Raw genomic sequence first — 18,978 nt, 5'->3', positions numbered from 1 at the left:
ATGGTGCCAGGCTCTCTTCAGTGGTGCCCAGCAACAGGATGAGGAACAATGGCCATAAACTAAAACACAGGAAGTCTCACCTCAGCATGAGGAAGAGTTTTACATTGAGGGTGGCAGAGCACTGGAACAGGCTGCCCCAGGGGGTTGTGGAGACTCCTTCTCTGGAGCCATTCGAAACCTGCCTGAACACGTTGCCATATAACCTGCTCAAGGTTATACATTGGCAGGGGGTTGGACTAAATGATCTTCAAAGGTCCCTTCCAACCCTAATGATTCTGTGAGCTTTAGAAGAATCAGTAGATTCAGACTGATAATTTTGCTGGCAGTGTGATTTTGCATACACACGGTAGTGCCTATCAAAACAGAGTAACAGCAAGAACTGTTTGAACTGTCTCCTTAATATTTCCTATAGCACAGCATGAGATGCAAAATAAAACATTAAACATTCAACAGAAGATTAATATTTCACATGGTTTTATCTACATTAATTCCTGGATGGGAATACTTAAGCCATTTAGTCCACACTACCCTGTGCTTCTGAAACCTAACTTCCAAAATGAACTCTTCCTCTTATTTTATGACTCAAATCCTATGCTCTACCTAGCAGGGATCATCTACAAAGAGTATTTTGAGTTCTGAAGGATGGCCTTCCCATTAATCTACTCACAGATTTACAATCACTTTCGGAAAAGTAACCAGGACAACAGACACTAGTTTGTTGCCATACTGCACATAGCTGCAGTGCATCTGTGAATTGGAAGATCCCCTCTTCCGAGTCAAGAAAATATGGAAGCCATCAAAGACTGATAGCTTCAGTATCGCATCCAGATAAAGGATGAGTGTCTCAATGATAAAAATATGCCCTTTAACGTATATTCCTTACTATCTTCCCTCTTTAAACATTAGATTGATCCCACTGATTAAGTATAATTAAGTCTGACTTATAAAAGCCTTCTCCCTCTACAAATTCTTTTCCTAGACTTAACAAAAGCTACCATCAAGAAACTCTAACAGCATCAGTGTAATTTCCTTAGACTGAGAAATACACTCAACTTGGGGGATATTTTTCCAGTTTTGCTTGTTATTTAAAATTTCTCTCGATCTCAATTTATTAGCAGAATATGGTGAGTGAAACTAAACAACTTCATCACTTTCACAATTATTTAAAATATACTAAAAAACTGTAATTTACCCAGAAAAAAATTGCTAGGTTAAAGATTTCTCCCATACTTATGCAATGCTCCATGTAATAGTAGTTTATACTAGCAATTTACATATGACTTCCTAAGATTTTATGACAGCAATTTATTCTGGAAATCAATTAGGACATTTTAATCATAGAGTGGTTTGAGTTAGAAGGGAGGATAAAGCTCACCTAGTTCCAACCCCACTAGACAAAGTTGCTCAAAGCCCCATCCAGCCTTTCCTTGAATGACAGCATTCACAATTCTATTTTTAGCATTCAATTCTTTTATTTTGTATGTCAATATTTTTTTTTTTTTTTTTAGTATTGCTTGGAATTCATTTCTCACTTTGAATCCCACAAAAGAAACCAGCTACTAAAATAATTTCTGAAATCTCGTTCATGCAATTTCACCCTCAATACAGACGTATTGGAACTCTGCCACATTTTTGAAAGGCAAATACAAATGTCTTAATATAAAGTTGTAGAGTCATTCTGAGTGAGTCCTTGTAAGTCATTCCGCACTCTTCTATCTCAGTCTACTTCCTAGCCCCTGCTTTACACCACTATAAAAGCTTTTGCTTCTTAAACCAAGTTAACATAGCCAGGTTATGACATTAGTTTGTTCCAAAACACTAAGCAGCTCCCCAGTGTAATTCTCCATTTGACTGCATGAACACAAAGAACAGATCTTTACATAGGCAGTGATGACACTGCTATGTTGTAATGGTTTCACATGATAGCTAAACTTTAACACCTCAGATATATGTTTGGAAGTTGGAGAACTTCACTGTACCTACTTTACTAAACAAGAGTTGTGATAGTCATGAAACTGAATGCATTGTAAAAAACAGCCATCTTTAGCAAACAGCTTCCTACCACCTTCATACTGAGAACTCCATGTATTTTTTCCAATCTGGCAGCGATGGAAAGATGGTCTAGCAACAGCTGGCTAAACCAGAATTTTCTATACTGGAAAATTTTTATTTCAACCTCAACTTACTATCTTATCACACAGAATACTTTACACAAACCTTTTTTTTTTTGGTCCCTATTTAAGTCCTTCTTGAAGTCTCAAATATTAATCATACTCAGATCAGAAGTGGTCTTTGAAGACTGAAAATTAAAATACTCCACTGAACTACAGTTCTATTTTAGAACATGCAATAATCCAAATAAACGTCCAGGAAAATAAGTTATGTGTGAGAAGTACCAGGCAATGTTAACCTTTTGACAAACAAAAGAGTTTCACTGACAGACTAAAGACAATTAAAAACATCTACGACAACATACAATTCACTAAGGATGAATTCATGATCATCACAAAAGCTGACTGCCAGGAAAAAGAAAGCTTGTATTAAAGCTTCTAGACAGACTCAGCTTCCTACAGAGAATCATAAGCTGTAGAACTCCTCACAGTAAGTTTATCCTATTTAACAAGTGTCTCCATTTTTAACAGTAAAATAGGAACACAGAGCCAGCTGAATACAAACCATTATCCATTGCCAACATCTCTTATCCGAAGAATTAAGTTTGCAAAAAAAAAAAATAATCTTCAACTATCATCTACATTTCATCTTACCTGTCATTTCTTAATTTTTGCACAAGACAAAAAGCACAAGCCATGGTCTACTACATTGGACTTCTATTGCAGCTGACAGGTCAAAGATAAAACAAGCAATGTTTTTATAAGATTTACAGTTTAATTTCTAGAGTCAGTGAAACTCCTGAGACTGCCATGAAAACTTGACAAATACACTTGTAAGAATGGGAGCCTGTAAAAATTATCAGTTTGAACTGGCTTCCAAATCATCAAACTTCCATTCTCCACAAAAACCAAAATTTCTCTGATTTTTTTTCAGGGAGTAAGAAAGAGGGGAAGGATATATTATCTCTGTCACTATATGGTATTAGTCTAGCAGGTAGAAAGGTATGTGTTTTTTGCCTAAAAACTTTGACTTATGGTATTTAAACACCCTATTAGAAAATTGAGCATGATATTATAAATATCAGGATTCTTCTCTTGAGATTGGGATGGATGCATAGTCACCCAAATCACTGTACTAAGAAAAATGCACAATGTCTGTCACCTCTTTCATGTAAGTCAATTTACCACAAATACTTTACAGTATATGTTAACAATTTTGACATGTTATGAGTCTCTCTGCACCTACACCTCCTAAAAAATGTGTACTTCAGTCATGCACTGCTAAAATTAGACAAAATAACTGCTCCGCATTTAACACATTAGCACAGTCACTTACTAGCCAAGTAATTTGTTGAAGGCCCACTCACTCAAAGCGAGTGAAGAATTAGGCTCATTCTGAAGGCAATGAACATATAAAAAGTGTAAAAACAGAAATGTCTAGCCTGAGAATTAAAATACATTCACAGACATCTATTTCAATTTTTTTTTTTTTTACTGAAAATTGAAAGTCAATTTCAACACAATGACCTTTGCCCTTTGTCATGTTAGTTGCATCAGGATAAATTATCAAGATAATCTGAAAGCAATTTTACTACTTTAGCACTTTCATAACTCATTAGTAAGCCAGTGCTTATCATAATTTAAACCTGAAAGACATGAGTAAATTCAACAAACACAAACGTTTTACGAGCATGACAGGCTTTTCAACTTTATTTAAATGGGCATTATCCTCCTGTTCTATTGCTAAAAATATTTTTTTTTTTTTGATAAATTAGCTTTCCACTACACTAAACACACTTTTTAAAGGAATGTGCCTTATCATTTGATGCAAACACCTTACAATGTCAAGTGAGAAAGAAAAACTCAATCACAGCTCATATTGCTAAGGAATCATATGCTACACAGGGTGAAGTGATGCTCGCATATTAGCATCAAGGGGAAAAAAGCCTAAATTGCTAAAATATGGAAGAAGTAGCACATTACAGAAGTTTAATTTTTTTTAATAGATTATAAAATTAAGTTATTCTTACTAATTCCTCTAGAAAAGTAAAGAGTTTCATTAAAATTGACCTACCATCTGGCCTGCTCATAGCACTTTGACATGTCCTTATTTAATCTGCTGCTGCAAAAGCTTAATGAAAGAAAGAGCAAAACCTTACTAATTTACACATCAAGTGGCAAAGTGCCTGCAACTATTTATTTTAACATACGTGAATCTCTATGAGCTCAGACAAAATGTATGAGTGTTCCAGCTGAAAATATTATCTTCCCAAATCAATACTAGCTTTAGAGATGGAGATATTTTTACTGCAATATGGAACAACAAGTAAGTTTCATCAGAAGTGAGAACAGTATTAACTTTTATTTAGCAAAATAGAAAAAATAAATGCAAATGAAGGATTTAAACCTAATAGTGTCTACTTGCAAAAGAAAAATAAGTACTTAGATGAGCATTTTTTCCTCATCTTTGGGGTATATTGAGAAGAATTCCATCTCCACCTACTGGACCAGCTAAGAAAATGTCTGTAGTCTGAAACAGCACAGGGCGATTGCAAAGGTATTTTAATGCACATGCAATTCCATTATATTGAAGATGGCAGTCTGAGAAAAGTCTTTTTTGTCCTTGCTATTAGCTCTCTATATGCTGTATGTTTCAGGACATTACATTTCACTGTTGAATCTCATCTAAACCCATTCCACAGTCAAAGACAACCTATCTACCAGTCAAAATAGCAATTGCAAACTGCTGTATTCAAAATACTGAGGCTGAGCACATGAGATTTTATCCTTTAGAATTATGCTGCATTTAAAACAGTTTAGGACCATCAACCTGGATTACGCTTGTTGGTTTTTACGTTATTTTCTTTTGGTTGGTTGGTTTTGTTGTTTGTTATTTGTTTTTGTTTGGTTTTATGTTGGTTTTGTTTTGATTTTCTTTTCATGTTTTGTTTTTATTTCCAGTGTATGTAGACACATCCAGACTGGTGTCACAAACTGGATAATCTGCCAGCATTAGAAGTTTCATATAAGCGAAACCAATTTCTCCTCTGGAATATTCTCTGTTCTTTCCACCAGCAGACAACAGTCTGCTTACCAAAGACTGTATGTATGTGTGTACCTGTTTGTTTTAATGCTTCTTCCCTCATATCCCAAGAGCATACAGTGTGATACTTCTTCCAAGTATCTGCCTTTTCTTTCTGTTCCAACAGCAGGATTACTCATTCAAACATCATCTTCAAAACTGCCTATTGATCAGGTCTGAAACTGTTCTCTTCACTACCAGTTTTTCTTCTGTGTGTGCCTCAGTCTCAGCTTAACAGGTTCACAAACCCACACTACAGCAGGTACAAATAATCCTCAAGCAGCTCCTATAAAAGCTGAAAACTCTGCCACCTCCAGAACAATTCACCCATGCCACTTCCAAGTTTGCCAACATGCAAAGAAAGCAAGCTGTTTTAAGTTCTGATCCCCAAGAAGCCCATTTGCTACTCCTTCCCCCAGGAAGCACAGAGACTCACTTTACAAGCACAAGTCCAGATCTCATTCATCCACAGGAACTGACTTGCTGCATACACAGGCACTAACAAATCCTTGGTGGGGATGTAGCAGCATCGCTGCCTTCTCTTACCAGAACTTTGCACCAAAGAGAATAAATATTCTTTCCAGTCAGCTTCCTCAAGTTCCCTGTAATTGTATGTCAACTATTCCATCTGTAACAAGTAATATAAGCCTCCCACTGCAAGTTTACCCTCTAATCTATGTGAAATCTCTTTTTTCAGAGAAAAATCTGCCTGAAAGGTGTGTACTCTGACAGCACCATACCACCATAATTGCTCAGAGTGTACAGAGCGTGCTAGAGTAATTGATGGAAACTACAATTTCAAGTTAGAACTTCTGTTAAAGCTCAGATATAAGAATGTTAATACCTGGAGCTTATGTCTTTTAAACCTCCCAAAAGCTGCATTTTAATTTCTTGTTACTTGTTCCTCAAACCTGTTACAAGCCATTCAGTGTTTCTCAGTAGCTCCTATAAGCATTTCTGAGGAAATGCAGTTCTCACTAAATTCACAAAAAAAATACTTACGTTCCTACTTACGGACGAGTTAAGCCTTTGTATTGTTTTCCAATTGACAGGTAAAAGAAAACTCAAAGATCAACTTAAGATATGTAAAAGCATCAAATATTACTTCTGTTCAAAATAAATATGCAGCAGCCTGTATCCTCCTGCCCTAAGCCACATATACAAAACATTATTTGCTGCTGTTAGATTAATTACACTTTATATAATACACAAAAATAATCAAAAAAGAACACAAAAATCCACAAAGAAAAGACACACAAGAGCCAAAGCAAACATGAGGAAGGCAAAGGCAGAACAGAAGGTAAGACTGAAATAAAAATCTATCTGTTTAATATGGGTAAATACAGTAAACATTAGTGATTACCAGCTGGAGAAGGAAAACATTTAGAAGTTCTTCTTTATAGCTCAAGCTCTATATTCTGAAAGCTCTATGTAATAATCTCTATATCCTCAAAATGACAGAACAGACCTACCTTTATACAAACCGTTAAATAACTTATTTCCAGTGTTAAAGATGCTAATTGACTCAATGTGTGTATTCTGTGCTTTCAGCTACTAATAGTAATGCTACCAGCCTGGGAGACATGGGTGACCTGGACTTTGGGGTGATGGTTGATGAGAAGCTCAGCATGACCTGCAGTGTGCCCTTGCAGCCCAGAAAGCCAACCATATACTGGGTTGCATCAAAAGCAGCATGACCAGCAGGCTGAGAGAGGCAATTCTCCTCCTCTGCTCAGCCCTCATGAGACCCCATCTGCAGTACTGCATCCAGCTCTGGGGTTCCAAGAAAAGAGGGACATGGAGCTGTTGAAGCAAATCCAGAGGAGGCCACGAAGATGCCCAGAGGGCTGGAGCACCTCTCCAGTGAAGACAGGCTGAGAGTTGGGCTTGTTCAGCCTGGAGAAGAGAAGGGGCTCTGGGGAGATATTTAAGCGTCTTCCAGTACCTAAAGGGGCCAACGAGAAATCTGGATAGGGACTTTTTATGAGGACAGGTAGTGACAGGACAAGGGAGAATGGCTTTAAACTGAAAGAGAACAGGTTTAGATCAGATGTTATGAAAAGATTCTTCACTATGAGGTTGGTGAGACATTGGCACAGGTTCCCCAAAGAAGCTGTGGCTGCCCTATCCCTGGCAGTGTTCAAGGCCAGGCTAGACGGGGCTTGGTCCATAAGACCACCTTCCACTGGTCTAGTGGAACATGTCCCTGCCCAGGGCAAGGGGTTTGGAACTAGATGTTCTTTAAGGTCCCTTCCAACCAAACCATTCTAGGATTTTATTGTTATTCAGCTACTGCATTAAAAGTATTAATACAATGGCAGCATGCTTAAAGCTGATTTAAAGATAAAGTCAACTTTAAAAGGCTTCACAATTTCATTCAGGAATTACATAACACAGGAGCTCAAAAGGATCTACAGAAGTGAGTCACTGCCCCCCTCCACAGTGTCACCATTCAAGTAAACAGTAGTAAGAGGAAACAGTATTTAAACATTTGCAAATAAAACTTTTCTCAAAGATATTTTGCATTTAATTATGTTATATTATTTTAAATCACAGCAGACCACCTATAGGGTGTATTTATCATCACACATAAACTTGCCTGCTTTAAACCTCTAAATTGTTCATCCTTCGTATTGCCCAGAGAACCCCTTTTTAGGATGAAACTTCTGATAACAAGAAGTTTAACATCTCAGCAGCGCATACTGACTTACCATGGAATTGATTCTATCAGGAAAATAATGTTATGTCTGATCTGGCACAATGAATAAAATGGAAATGCTCATTCAAGTAAAGTCAAGATACAGATTTAGATGTCAAGAACTCTGAAGATTTTAAGGGGACTAATCCTGGAACTGATTTTCTCCCCCCTACAGAGAAAATCCAGCCAAATTATGTAGTTAATATATATAGTCCCTCTTTCCCTCTTCTAAGGGCTGCCATGCCAAATATACCTTCTGTTTAAAGCATAATAGAACAATAGAACCATCTTTACAGTATCCTTCCAAAAATGCCAAACTCTCAACACTCAGTACTGCTATCAGAAGATAGTCAGAGCGGCTACCTGAACCTGACTTCCCAAATGCATTAGACAGGTTAACAGTGCATCAGCTCCTTTGCAGCATTTGCCTGGGCACTGTACAGTAAGCTTACTCTTAATAAGGCAAAAAACACATTTACAAGAGAGGAGAAAACTACCAGAGTAGTTAAAGCATTATGCACAGTGCAGCTTATCTCACTGTGAGATTTAATCAGTTTCTCATTTCCTTCTATCGTTTTTCTGTTATGTGTACACACAAAAATGAGATGGAATAGACTTCATTTCACAGCTGCCAACACCACCAAAGAAAACTGTTTATTTAGTTTCAATCAGTAAAGGTGGAATGAAAAAAATAGTCACTATTTTAAATGTGAAAAACGTGACTGCAGCTGCTAGCAAATGACCTAGTGTTTAGAGAAAGGATTAAAATATTATTGAGCACTTGTTAAGTCAGTGAAAAGGAGTAAGTTAACATTAGTACCTCCTCTTTTCAGCCAAGTTTGCACCTTCCTCCTTCAGCTCCTTACTTTTCTTTAGACAGTCTTCTAACAGAATTTCCTTTCTTCTCTTCACTGCACGCAACCAGTTAGCATCATCTTCATTAGTCACATCCTTGTCATCCGCAGCTTCTGCTTCAAATTGCTGGGAAGTCGCCTTTGAAACTTTCTCACCAATCTTTCTCTTCCACCCAAAAGAAGCCATCTGGGCAACTAGAGATAAATGTATTTTCAGTAATTAGGTAACTTAGCTTTCGCGTGCATAGATGAAAAAGTACACCCTATCGACCTCGATTCCAATACAATACCATGTAACAGACTGCCCCTCCCCAACGCAAACTCTGGCCATGAGCTCCACCAGAGATGTCAGACAGGCAAGCATAGCCTTGAGCAATTGCAAGCGGCTCTTTGACAGCAGAAAGAAAAAGGAAACGGAATAAAACAAAGGCCAGAGCTCTGACATACCAGAAAGCCCTATATAACGTTTGTCTGCAACCACACAACACAGGAAGGAAGAGCCTCGTTCCAATGAGAGCGTCACATCACAGGCACGGGCGCTATCCGGACAAGCAGCGCCGGGCCTGCACACCCTGCTGCACGGACCGAAACGCCCTCGGTCCGCCCCTCACGCCGCGGGGAAGCTCCCCGGGGCACCACTCAGCTGCCAGGGTGGCGCCCGGGACCGGCACCCCGCGGACGGGACCGCACATCCCGCCACCCATCCGCGGATCGCGGCCCGGCACGACCGGCCGAGCGGCAGCAGGAGCCGAGACACGGCGGGGCTGAGGAGGCCACGTCCTGCGCAGAGGAGGCCCCGCCAGCGCGCGAGTCCCGCCGCGGCTTGATCCCCGCGCAGGGCCGCGGCAAGCCGCGTTCACCTACCTCTGTGCACCGGGCACCGCTCTCCCGGCGGCAAGGCCCGCACCACCCTTGACCCCAACCAGTAGGAAGCGGAAGACAGGTACGGCCTCGCTGGGCGTGCCGGGAGCTGTAGTGCCGCGGTGCCGGAACTGTGCTCCCCGGGAGAGGCTCCCGCGCCGGGTACTCCGTGCCTGCGGGGGGGCCGGGGAAGCGCGGCCCCCGTGAGCCGAGCCGGAGGCGTGCGGGCCCCGCGGCACGGTAGGCGTTGCGGTCTGAGCGTGTGCGTGCCGCAGCGCTGAGCACACCGCGGGGGCATGCGGACTGCACCGGCGGGCAGTGCGAGCGAAGCGCAGGGCAGAGGGGAGGGAGGGCCTGGTGAGTGCCCGGGGAACAGTGCACAGGGAAAGCACCGAGGCTCGAAAGAGGTTTTCCTAAAGAGGAAACACGTGAGACAGGCTGCTCCTTTGTTAGAGGGGCGAACACCGAGCCTAGAGAGCTGTCCACAGTGTCCGAGAAGAGCAGAGTGGAAGATAACTGCCTTAAGCTGAAAGAGGGTAGATTTAGATTTGACATTAGGAAGTTCTTTACTGGGAGTGTGTTGAGGCACTGGCAGAGGTTGCCCAGAGAAACTGTGGCTGCCCCATCCCTGGCAGTGTTCAAGGCCTGGTTGGACAGGGCTTAGAGCAACTTGGTTTAGGGGAAGGTGTACCTGCCCATGACAGGGGGTTGGAACTGGATGAGCATTAAGGTCCCTTCCAACCCAAACCAGTCCGTGATTGTCTGCAGGCAAAGTGGGTCACTACAGGGCAGGTGCAAGGGGAACCTTTGCACAAGCATTCAGCAACCCTTCCATCTCAAACTGCTTTCAGCAGCAAAAGGATGGGCTGACAAGACTGAGGGGGAAAAGACACAGTCAGGGTTCCAGGCTGGCACCTTGCTGGGAATTAATGCTGCAGTAACTTGTGACACATTCCTGCTGAAGTCAGTAAGTGCTGTTGTTTCAAAAACAATGTCTAACAGTCCTCATGTTAATTTATAACACTAGAGGACAGCATGCACAAAGTTTCAGACACAACGATTTAGTATTTCAGGTTTACTTAGTTTTAAGTTTTGAAAGTTAAAAAGTTATACAGGTATAAACAAGCATTTTTGCCATTCAGCTTTGTCAAAAGAAATGAACATAGGAAGTAGGCACATCTTTCTTAAAGAACAGGACTTCGTATCTTACAACGGTAATCAACTGGTAAAATAAAATTTATTTCCAGGTTTGTATTAAACACTCATAGCAAGACAAACATGAAAGTTTTCCTTTTTTTCAGTATTGCACCAGCAAGATGAATTTTTATCCCTTATCTACTGAGTCATATTGCACATGGACAGTCAGGCTCATCCATGCTTTTGAAAAAATTACATACAAAGGCAAGATAATTCAAGGTACTTCAACAGGAGTAAGCTTGGGAACACAAAGTAACATACTTGACCAATTTGTGTATTCGCATAAGCTGCCTCCTTACAACCCTGGCAGCTTGCTTAGAGAAGTTTTGCTTCACAGCCTGTTGGCAGATAGCACAGCACTAAAAAAAGGTCTGCAGTATCAGTAGGAACATGTGAAGAAAGCAGTTTCAACAGCAAGATCTACAAAGCATCGGAAAGTCACACAACAGACAACTGTTTTGGATTTAACAAGGTTGTCAATCCCCCCCTCTCCCCTGTAAAAATCTCAGTTCAATCTGAAAACTTCTGGCCATAAAAACTGATCTATCATACCAACAAACTTAATCTATTTAAAACTACAGGTACAGTATGCTGCTGCCAGAAATTTCCTTAGACCTCCAGATAACAAGACAAAGGAAAACCTATGGTTGCCTTAATGCACAAGAGGGCCAAAAAAAGTGTATCAAAGCTTTTTGCACTTTGACACCTTGCATTCGTGATCACCATCATATGGGTCAGACACCAAGTATAAATATACTTAAACATATGCAAGAGTGATCCCAAACCAATTCTAGATAAGGAATTACTACAATTAAAAAACCTGTGCGTTTGTTTTAGTTGTACAAGTGCAATATGTAACAACTTCAAAATAAAAGGGTAACAAAAATTAACACAGTGATTTATTAAGTACATCAGAACCAATTTCTACAAGACTAAAACTGTGACTTAGAAGTAGGATTTGTAGCTGGTCCCTCCTGCTGACATCTCGATCTTGGGAGTTTAAACCCAAAGTTTTATCTAAGGAAAAATCTTTCTCTTTGAGGTACAATACAATCTTGCATCACAGGGACCACGTGTGACACTTAAGAACTGAAATTTTAACTTGCACCTACATACTAGGCAGATCATGCAATTGCCCAGAACGCAGTTACCGCGGTTCCAGGGCTTAAAGCAGCTTTGTATTTCTTCAGATTCTGTGCATATTCATAACAGATGAACTTCTGGACTTAAGCCAGTGGGCTTGGATTAAACTGTTCTTAGTATCTGTAGCTGGTAGTTTTCCATGGATAAAGTCCCCAAGTCACTGGCTAGGATCCCCATTGCATTTTAAGAGTCCAGGTTTCACTGTTCACAATAATGCCTTGATTTCCAGTCTCTCCCTGGGAGAGTGGATCATGAAGCTTGTTTTGAAGAGAACACTGAATGCAAAACTAAACATGACATACAGTTTATTATTTATGCCTGTTAGCGCTAGATGAAAATAGAACTATGGCTAATTATATCCAATTTACAAGAGACTACATGGTTTTGTGCAAGTACTAGCTGTGATTTTAACATAAGGTTCATTTTTTCTCCCTGAAATGCTGCAAAAACCATAAATGCAAAAGGGTGTTACAGGTAATTGCAACCTACTACTGAAAACTTCTTAAAATATTAGTGCTCAAGTTGTCACGATAGTTGTCACGATCAGTTTTCGATATTCAACAGAAAAGTTAGAATATTCACAATTAATTTAAACAGCAAAGGTTGATAGAAATGTGGCCTGGGAAAACCTAACCTATATATGTAGTTTCAACTGCAAAGTGAATTTTAAATAGTATATGCTAAGTTAACGTGACATAGAGCTGTATCGAAGTGCTCACATATTTTTTGTTAAATGTCAATTTCAGATTCTGGACTAGCACACAACCCATAGGCTGTGCTCTTAACTACATGCACGTGTTTCTAAGGACCAGGATTACGGGCCTGCAGTAGCAGTCGGGAGCTGTTCTGCTGCTGCTACACAAAGGTATATGCACAGACCAGACCATCCCTGTTCACAGGGCAACATTGTGTTTTAGGCTATCAAGTCTATCTTTATAGTCACCCTATCAAGGGTGTCAAGTCTTCTCCGCATTAGGTCTCTCACCACTGTTGTGAACTCAGTATAGTTTCTAAATCTTGATTTTTTTTAAGTCTTTGTATATAGAACAGAAGCACAGAATCATAGGTTAGGGTTGGAAAGGACCTTAAGATCATCTAGTCTCAAACCCCTTGCCATGGGCAGGGATGCCTCACACTAAACCATGTCACCCAAGGCTCTGCCCAACCTGGCCTTGAACACGACCAGGGAATTCACAACTTCCATTCCAGTGCCTCACCACCCTTACACTAAAGAACTTCCTCCTTATATCCAATCTAAACTTCCCCTGTTTAAGTTTGAACCCATTACCCCTTGTCCTATAACTACAGTCCCTAATGAAGAGTCCCTCCCCAGCATCCCTATAGGCCCCCTTCAGATACTGGAAGGCTGCTATGAGGTCTCCATGCAGCCTTCTCCAGGCTGAACAGCCCCAACTTTCTCAGCTTGTCTTCATATGGGAGGTGCTCCAGTCCCCTGATCATCCTCGTGGCCCTCCTCTGGACTTGTTCCAACAGTTCCATGTCCTTTTTATGTTGAGGACACCAGAACTGTACACAATACTCCAAGTGAGGTCTCACGAGAGCAGAGGGGCAGGATCACCTCCTTCGACCTGCTGGTCATGCTCCTTTTGGTACAGCCCAGGATACAGTTGGCTTTCTGGGCTGTGAGCACACACTGAAGACAGCTCATGTTAAGTTTCTCACTGACCAACACCCACAAGTCCTTCTCCGCAGGGCTGCTCTGAATCTCTTCTCTGCACAGCCTGTAGCTGTGCCTGGGATTGCTCTGATCCAGGTGTAGGACCTTGCACTTGGCATGGTTAAACTTCCTAAGGCTGGCATCAGCCCACCTCACAAGCGTGTCAAGGTCCCTCTGGATGGCATAAACATCTCTGGGTACACATAAACAGCTTTTGCAAACTATATATATTTGATATTTCTGTTCTACTCACAGCCCACGTAATTTCATCCTTAGTATATTACAGAGCACCTACATATGTTTCCAACTGGTAGGACCTGCATGCATCTAATCAAATCTACCCGTTGCTAAAAGTAGTACACTCTAATGTATTAAACAGTTCTTTATCATTTACTGTCAAGTAAGGGAGGGGAAGAAAGACAGCAGTTTTAACACATTACTCTTAGAAGATGCTGACAGTTCTGACCAACTGAGTCACAACTGCGCATAGTGACCAACAAGTCATACTCAGGTCACTGAACTAGTAAGTGTACACTTACTTACAGTGCATCAGGTGTATGTATTACCAGTGAAAAAAAAAAAAAAAAACAAAGTCCATCTAACTTAAATGTTATATGCAGCCTAATGTGCACTCAACATAAATTGTTATGAATGCTGCCCCAAGGGCATGTGATTTCCTGCACCTCTGCTACTGGACAGTAGACAATCAGAATTCACTCCAGCTTCAAGTACATATGAACTGCCCATAATCATTTCAATTCCTGTACAAATTGCATTCTGTGGCTAGCTTTTTCAGCGCCTTAGTAAATTTAACTTGATTATAACTGGAAGCATCTGGCTATGATTTAGGCATGCTTATTGCTGTGAGAGAAATAAGCCCATCTTCAAAATTACTGCGCAAGTATTTTAATAAGATTTGCACACATCTCAAAAAACTCTATTGTATGACTCCCTGGCCTTGGAGTTAAGTCAGCTGTAGAAGAGTCAAGCGACGAGTTCACTGATGAGGTAAGGGAGGTATCTGCAGATTTTCCTTGTGCATCAGCATCTGAATCTTTTTGACAGGATCTATAGTTGCTCACAGAACCGGATCTCTGTGGAGTTGCAGTCCCAGACTTCGTTTCAGTAATTTCATCTGGGGGACCAAGGGAGAGAGGAGGAAAATGAGATATCAGTATCTGATTAGTTAAAGGCACAGCAAATATCTGCCCCTTCTCACACTTCAAAATCTTGGGTTTTTTAAAGTCTCAATCAATGCATATACTGCTTGTGCAACATGAGTTGTATTTCCTCAAGAGTTGAGGGCAGGACTGCAGCAGGCTGCCCTCCTCCACCTGTGTGGCTCTAAGCAACCATCTCCCTCTCAAAGGGATGACATTTGTCCTATACTGCAGTAGCTCAATACAGGAAAATGATTAATCCTCCCTTATCAAGTACCACTGGATCTAAGCAAGCACCTGTATCGTCAGAAGGAACAGCAAGAACTCTACCACCAAGTCAGATGAGTCTGAACTGTCACAAGATACGGCCTCAGCCACCCCATAATGTAATCCAGCCACACTCCAGTAATCATTTTTCCATGTCACTTGTTTTCCTAGGCATGTCTTGAACACCACTGGCTGCAGGCAATTCTGCTTATGCCTAGTGTGCCCATAAACAAGCACAGTGGCCAGCTGCTATCAGCTCCTCTGTTCATTTTCAGAAGGTATCCAGCTGGGCTTTGTATCCTCCATTACTGTCACCCTATAAAATATACCTTTCCATAGGCTGGACAAACTGCTTCCAAGGCTTAAATTACTGCAAGCATACAACTCCTATCTCAAAATTTTGTCTACCACTAACACTGGTAGGTTGACTTTGCCTGGCAGCTAATACCTCTCAGCAATGGGCAAGAACATTTTCAGGGCAAAAGTAAGAAAACTCATGAGGAGAATATAGTTTAATTAGAGGAAAGGGGGAGGGACAGGTAGTGATGCAAAAGCAACCACTTGCCACCTCTCCAAAGCAGACTTATGTCCAGCCAGCCTGAAGGCTACATTCCCTAAGCTCCTATCCCTCAATTTCTTTGCCAAGCATAACATTATATGGCATGGAATATCCCTTTGCACAATCTGGCTTAGCCCTCCAGGCTGCATCCCCTCCCAACTTCTTGCTCATTCCCAGCCTGGTTTAACATTGAGGAAAGAAAGAAAGGCTGAATACCATGTAATTAGTTCTCAGCAACTGCCAGAACACTGGTGTGTTGCCAACGTTGTTTTAGTCACAGATCCAAAACACCGCACCATATAAGCTGCTATGAAGAAAATTAGCTCCATCTCAGCCAGACCCAGCACAGCAGTGTACAGTCCAAATCACATTTTAATGCCTAGATGCCAAGCTTTATCTTTGCTAGTTTATTCTCATGCTCACATCTAAATGTTTAAACTTGGGGGTGAGGCTCCAAAGAGAGTTTAGGTTGATCCAGATCTCACCCCTCATAGCCCAGTCCCCTTTTGCACTAGTGGTATTAGTGCTAGAGTAGACACAAAATGGAGCAGGAACTGATACAGCTAAAAAGCTATTATTTAATGGATGAATCAGCTAACTATCTGCTCATAGGAACACTAGACCAGGAAGGAGTAAGAAACACCAACAGAGATCTAGGTTAGCTTAAACTAAAAGGTAATGCTTAATTTACTTGTTTAGAAGTGAAGTATGACAAGTTTGCATTTAGAATGGTTTCCTGTACAATTCTCCACATTTACGTAAGACTTCACATACCGTCAATGCTACGAAAGTCCAGTAAGTATGTCCTGCTGTCCACCTGATACAACTGTAGACTCATTTTGGAATATGCACTGGTAACTGGATTCTTCCTTCGGACTCGCAGATAGTATGGATTTACAACCTAGTACAAAAGAGATCTGAGTTAGTAACCAGAATTGTTTGAAAAGCACTGCATATTGGTTTTATAATTTCAAATCAATGGTTTCATCAAGTGAGTCAGTTGATATGCTGGAGGGAAGGAATGCCATCCAGAAAGACCCTTACACACTTGTGTAGTAGGCCAGTGCCACCCTCATGAAGTTTAACCAACTCAAGTGCAAGGTCCTACACCTGAGTTGGGGCAATCATAGGCACAGCTACAGGTTGAGCAGAGAAAGACTTGGGGGTGTTGGTCAATGAGAAACTTAACATGAGTCAGCTTCAGTGTGTGCCCACAGCCCAGAAGGCTGCTCAGAGGTTTCCATGCAGCCTTCCAGTATCTGAAGGAGGCCTTACAGGGATGCTGGGGAGGGACTCTTCATTAGGGACTCTAGTGATAGGACAAGGAGTAACGGTTAAAACTTAAACAGGGCAAGTTTAGATTGGAGAAAGTTCTTTAGTGTACGGGTGGTGAGGCACTGGGAATGGGTTGCCCAGGGAAGATGTGAATGGTCTGTCCCTGGCAGTGTTCAAGGCCAGGATGGACAGAGCCTTGGGTGACATGGTTTAGTGTGAGGTGTCCCTGCCCATGGCAGGGGGGTTGGAACTAGATGATCTTGAGGTCCTTTCCAACCCTAACTATTCTATGATTCTATGATTGTAGGCTTTCCTGTAGGAGTTCTGATTCGGTGAGGTTAAGGGGGAACATGTGGGGGTGGCCTAGGGGGAAAGAGAGAGAGGTGGTGTTTTGCAGGTTGGTTGTTTTATTTTGCCTTGGATGTGTTGTTGTTTGCTTCTGGGTTTTTTAAAGTGTGAGGGTTTTTTGGGTTTTGTGTTTTGGTGTTTGTCCTTTTTTTCTTTCATTCAGTAGTACGTGATTTTTTTGTTGGTGTTGTGTTTTGGGGGGGGGTTTGGTTTGATTTTTTTTTAGGAAACAAAACCATTCCTACAACCGCGGTAGAAGAGGTAGACATGACAGCAAGATTTTTTCCTGTCAGTATGAATAGCCTCTCCCAAACCACTTTCAGCTCATAAGAACACAGTTACATAGCCTAGAAGTATGAAGCTACACAGCTCAAACTAAAATTTGCTGGTTTCTGCTGTGAAGATATTTTATTCTTTTACCTTCCATTCATAATCCAGTTGTTTAATTGCTCGACAAACTTCAGCCATGATATCATTTGGTCGACTCTGACTTCGTATTCCCAAATGCCACTTAGCTCTCCTTACACCTTGGTGCTTTGACTTCTGTGGATTCAGCTCATCAAGAGTATGGCGAGGACGAGGTGCTTCAGCTACTAAAAATGGCACTCTTTCAGGATGAGGGCGAGACAGATGGTGATCATCAAGAAAAGAATCTGGGGGGCTTGTAGCCAAATAGAAGTCTTTGGCCTCATTCATTATTCTTCTATTATCTATAATGAGGTGATAAGCAACTGCTAAAGGATCCTGATGATTTCTGCTGTACAGACAACTCAGCACTTCCTCTTCAGTGCATTCAAACTTTTCACACACTTCTTTTAAGGCTTCATCATCAATCATCGTAGAGCTATATGATGGGTCTTCAGGAAACAAGTATTTTGGAAGGTCCAGCTTAAACCATTCATGTTCTCTAGATTTAAAAACACATATAAAAGTCTAAGTATGAAAAGCAGACCTTTTTAATATTAAATTCTTTCAAAATTATTTTTAAAGTGTACAGAAAGAATAACAGTTGTCACTCCATGTCCTCTTCTGTGCTTCCTAGCTTCAAGCTTCCTAGATATTCTGTAGAAGACTAAGATCCAAAGTTTTTCAACTGAATTCCAAAAATACCTCTGTATAGCTCAACCAGCTTTTTATACAAATGGTATACTTACTACTGCCACTATGCTACTTTTTTTATATTTTCAACTGAAATTCTTACACTATCCACTTGAGTTGTCCCTCCCCAAATACACAAATAACAATACCTAACAAAATTATGAAATGCCAAAGATTAATAACTTTTTGGTAGATGTTTGGACACAGATTTTTGAACACAGAAGCCAGATTTCCCATCCCAAACAAGCTGCTTGTAATTTTTCCATTCATAACACCTGCAGCTGCTTCTTCGAGACTTAAAATGGGTTGAAGGAAGCTCTGGAAGGGTCAATCTGTACTTCTTCACTACTGTACTGAAACAGAGAAATATAGGCTGAAATATAATCTATTATAAGTAAGTAAATTAGTTCTGCTTAGTGATCATCCTTGTATAAGATAAATGACCGTAGTTGCCATTGTTCTAAGACCTTGTAACCTTGTGCAAAATTTATGGCAAACAAAACAGAACATGCAGATAAAGATTACCTGAAACTAGCAGATGTTCAGAATGAGTAGTAACTGAGTTAACTGATAAGTAGAAGGACAGGGAGAAATCATTCAATTATGTCAGTGGTGTTCCTAAACTAATTAAGCTGGCGTAAGCATTT

At 40.8% G+C, this 18,978-nt stretch overlaps 2 protein-coding genes across 3 annotated transcripts in view; both read right to left on the bottom strand.

Annotated features, from left to right (window-relative positions):
- TTC33 (tetratricopeptide repeat domain 33) overlaps nt 1–9,731 on the bottom strand; it is a 37,257-nt gene extending 27,526 nt beyond the window's left edge. For both annotated transcript variants that reach the window (XR_010608587.1, XM_065661558.1), the window contains exons 1-2: nt 9,610–9,731; nt 8,712–8,940 (exon numbers count right to left, since the gene is read on the bottom strand). Coding sequence is in view for 1 of the 2 variants with exons in the window: in XM_065661558.1 (XP_065517630.1) it covers nt 8,712–8,932 (221 nt within the window). In the remaining variant the exon portion in view is untranslated. The remainder of the gene's footprint in view (nt 1–8,711; nt 8,941–9,609) is intronic.
- Nucleotides 9,732–10,824: 1,093 nt separating this feature from the next.
- Nucleotides 10,825–18,978, bottom strand: part of PRKAA1 (protein kinase AMP-activated catalytic subunit alpha 1) — a 29,747-nt gene continuing 21,593 nt past the window's right edge. The window contains exons 7-9 of the mRNA XM_065661292.1: nt 17,654–18,140; nt 16,385–16,511; nt 10,825–14,759 (exon numbers count right to left, since the gene is read on the bottom strand). Of these exons, the coding sequence (XP_065517364.1) occupies nt 14,515–14,759; nt 16,385–16,511; nt 17,654–18,140 (859 nt within the window). The 3' untranslated portion in view covers nt 10,825–14,514. The remainder of the gene's footprint in view (nt 14,760–16,384; nt 16,512–17,653; nt 18,141–18,978) is intronic.

This window comes from Lathamus discolor, chromosome Z, assembly GCF_037157495.1.
Source record: "Lathamus discolor isolate bLatDis1 chromosome Z, bLatDis1.hap1, whole genome shotgun sequence".
NCBI classification, from domain to species: Eukaryota; Metazoa; Chordata; class Aves; order Psittaciformes; family Psittacidae; genus Lathamus; species Lathamus discolor.
Note: the sequence above shows the minus strand (reverse complement) of the source record. Positions and strands in the feature narration are given on the sequence as shown.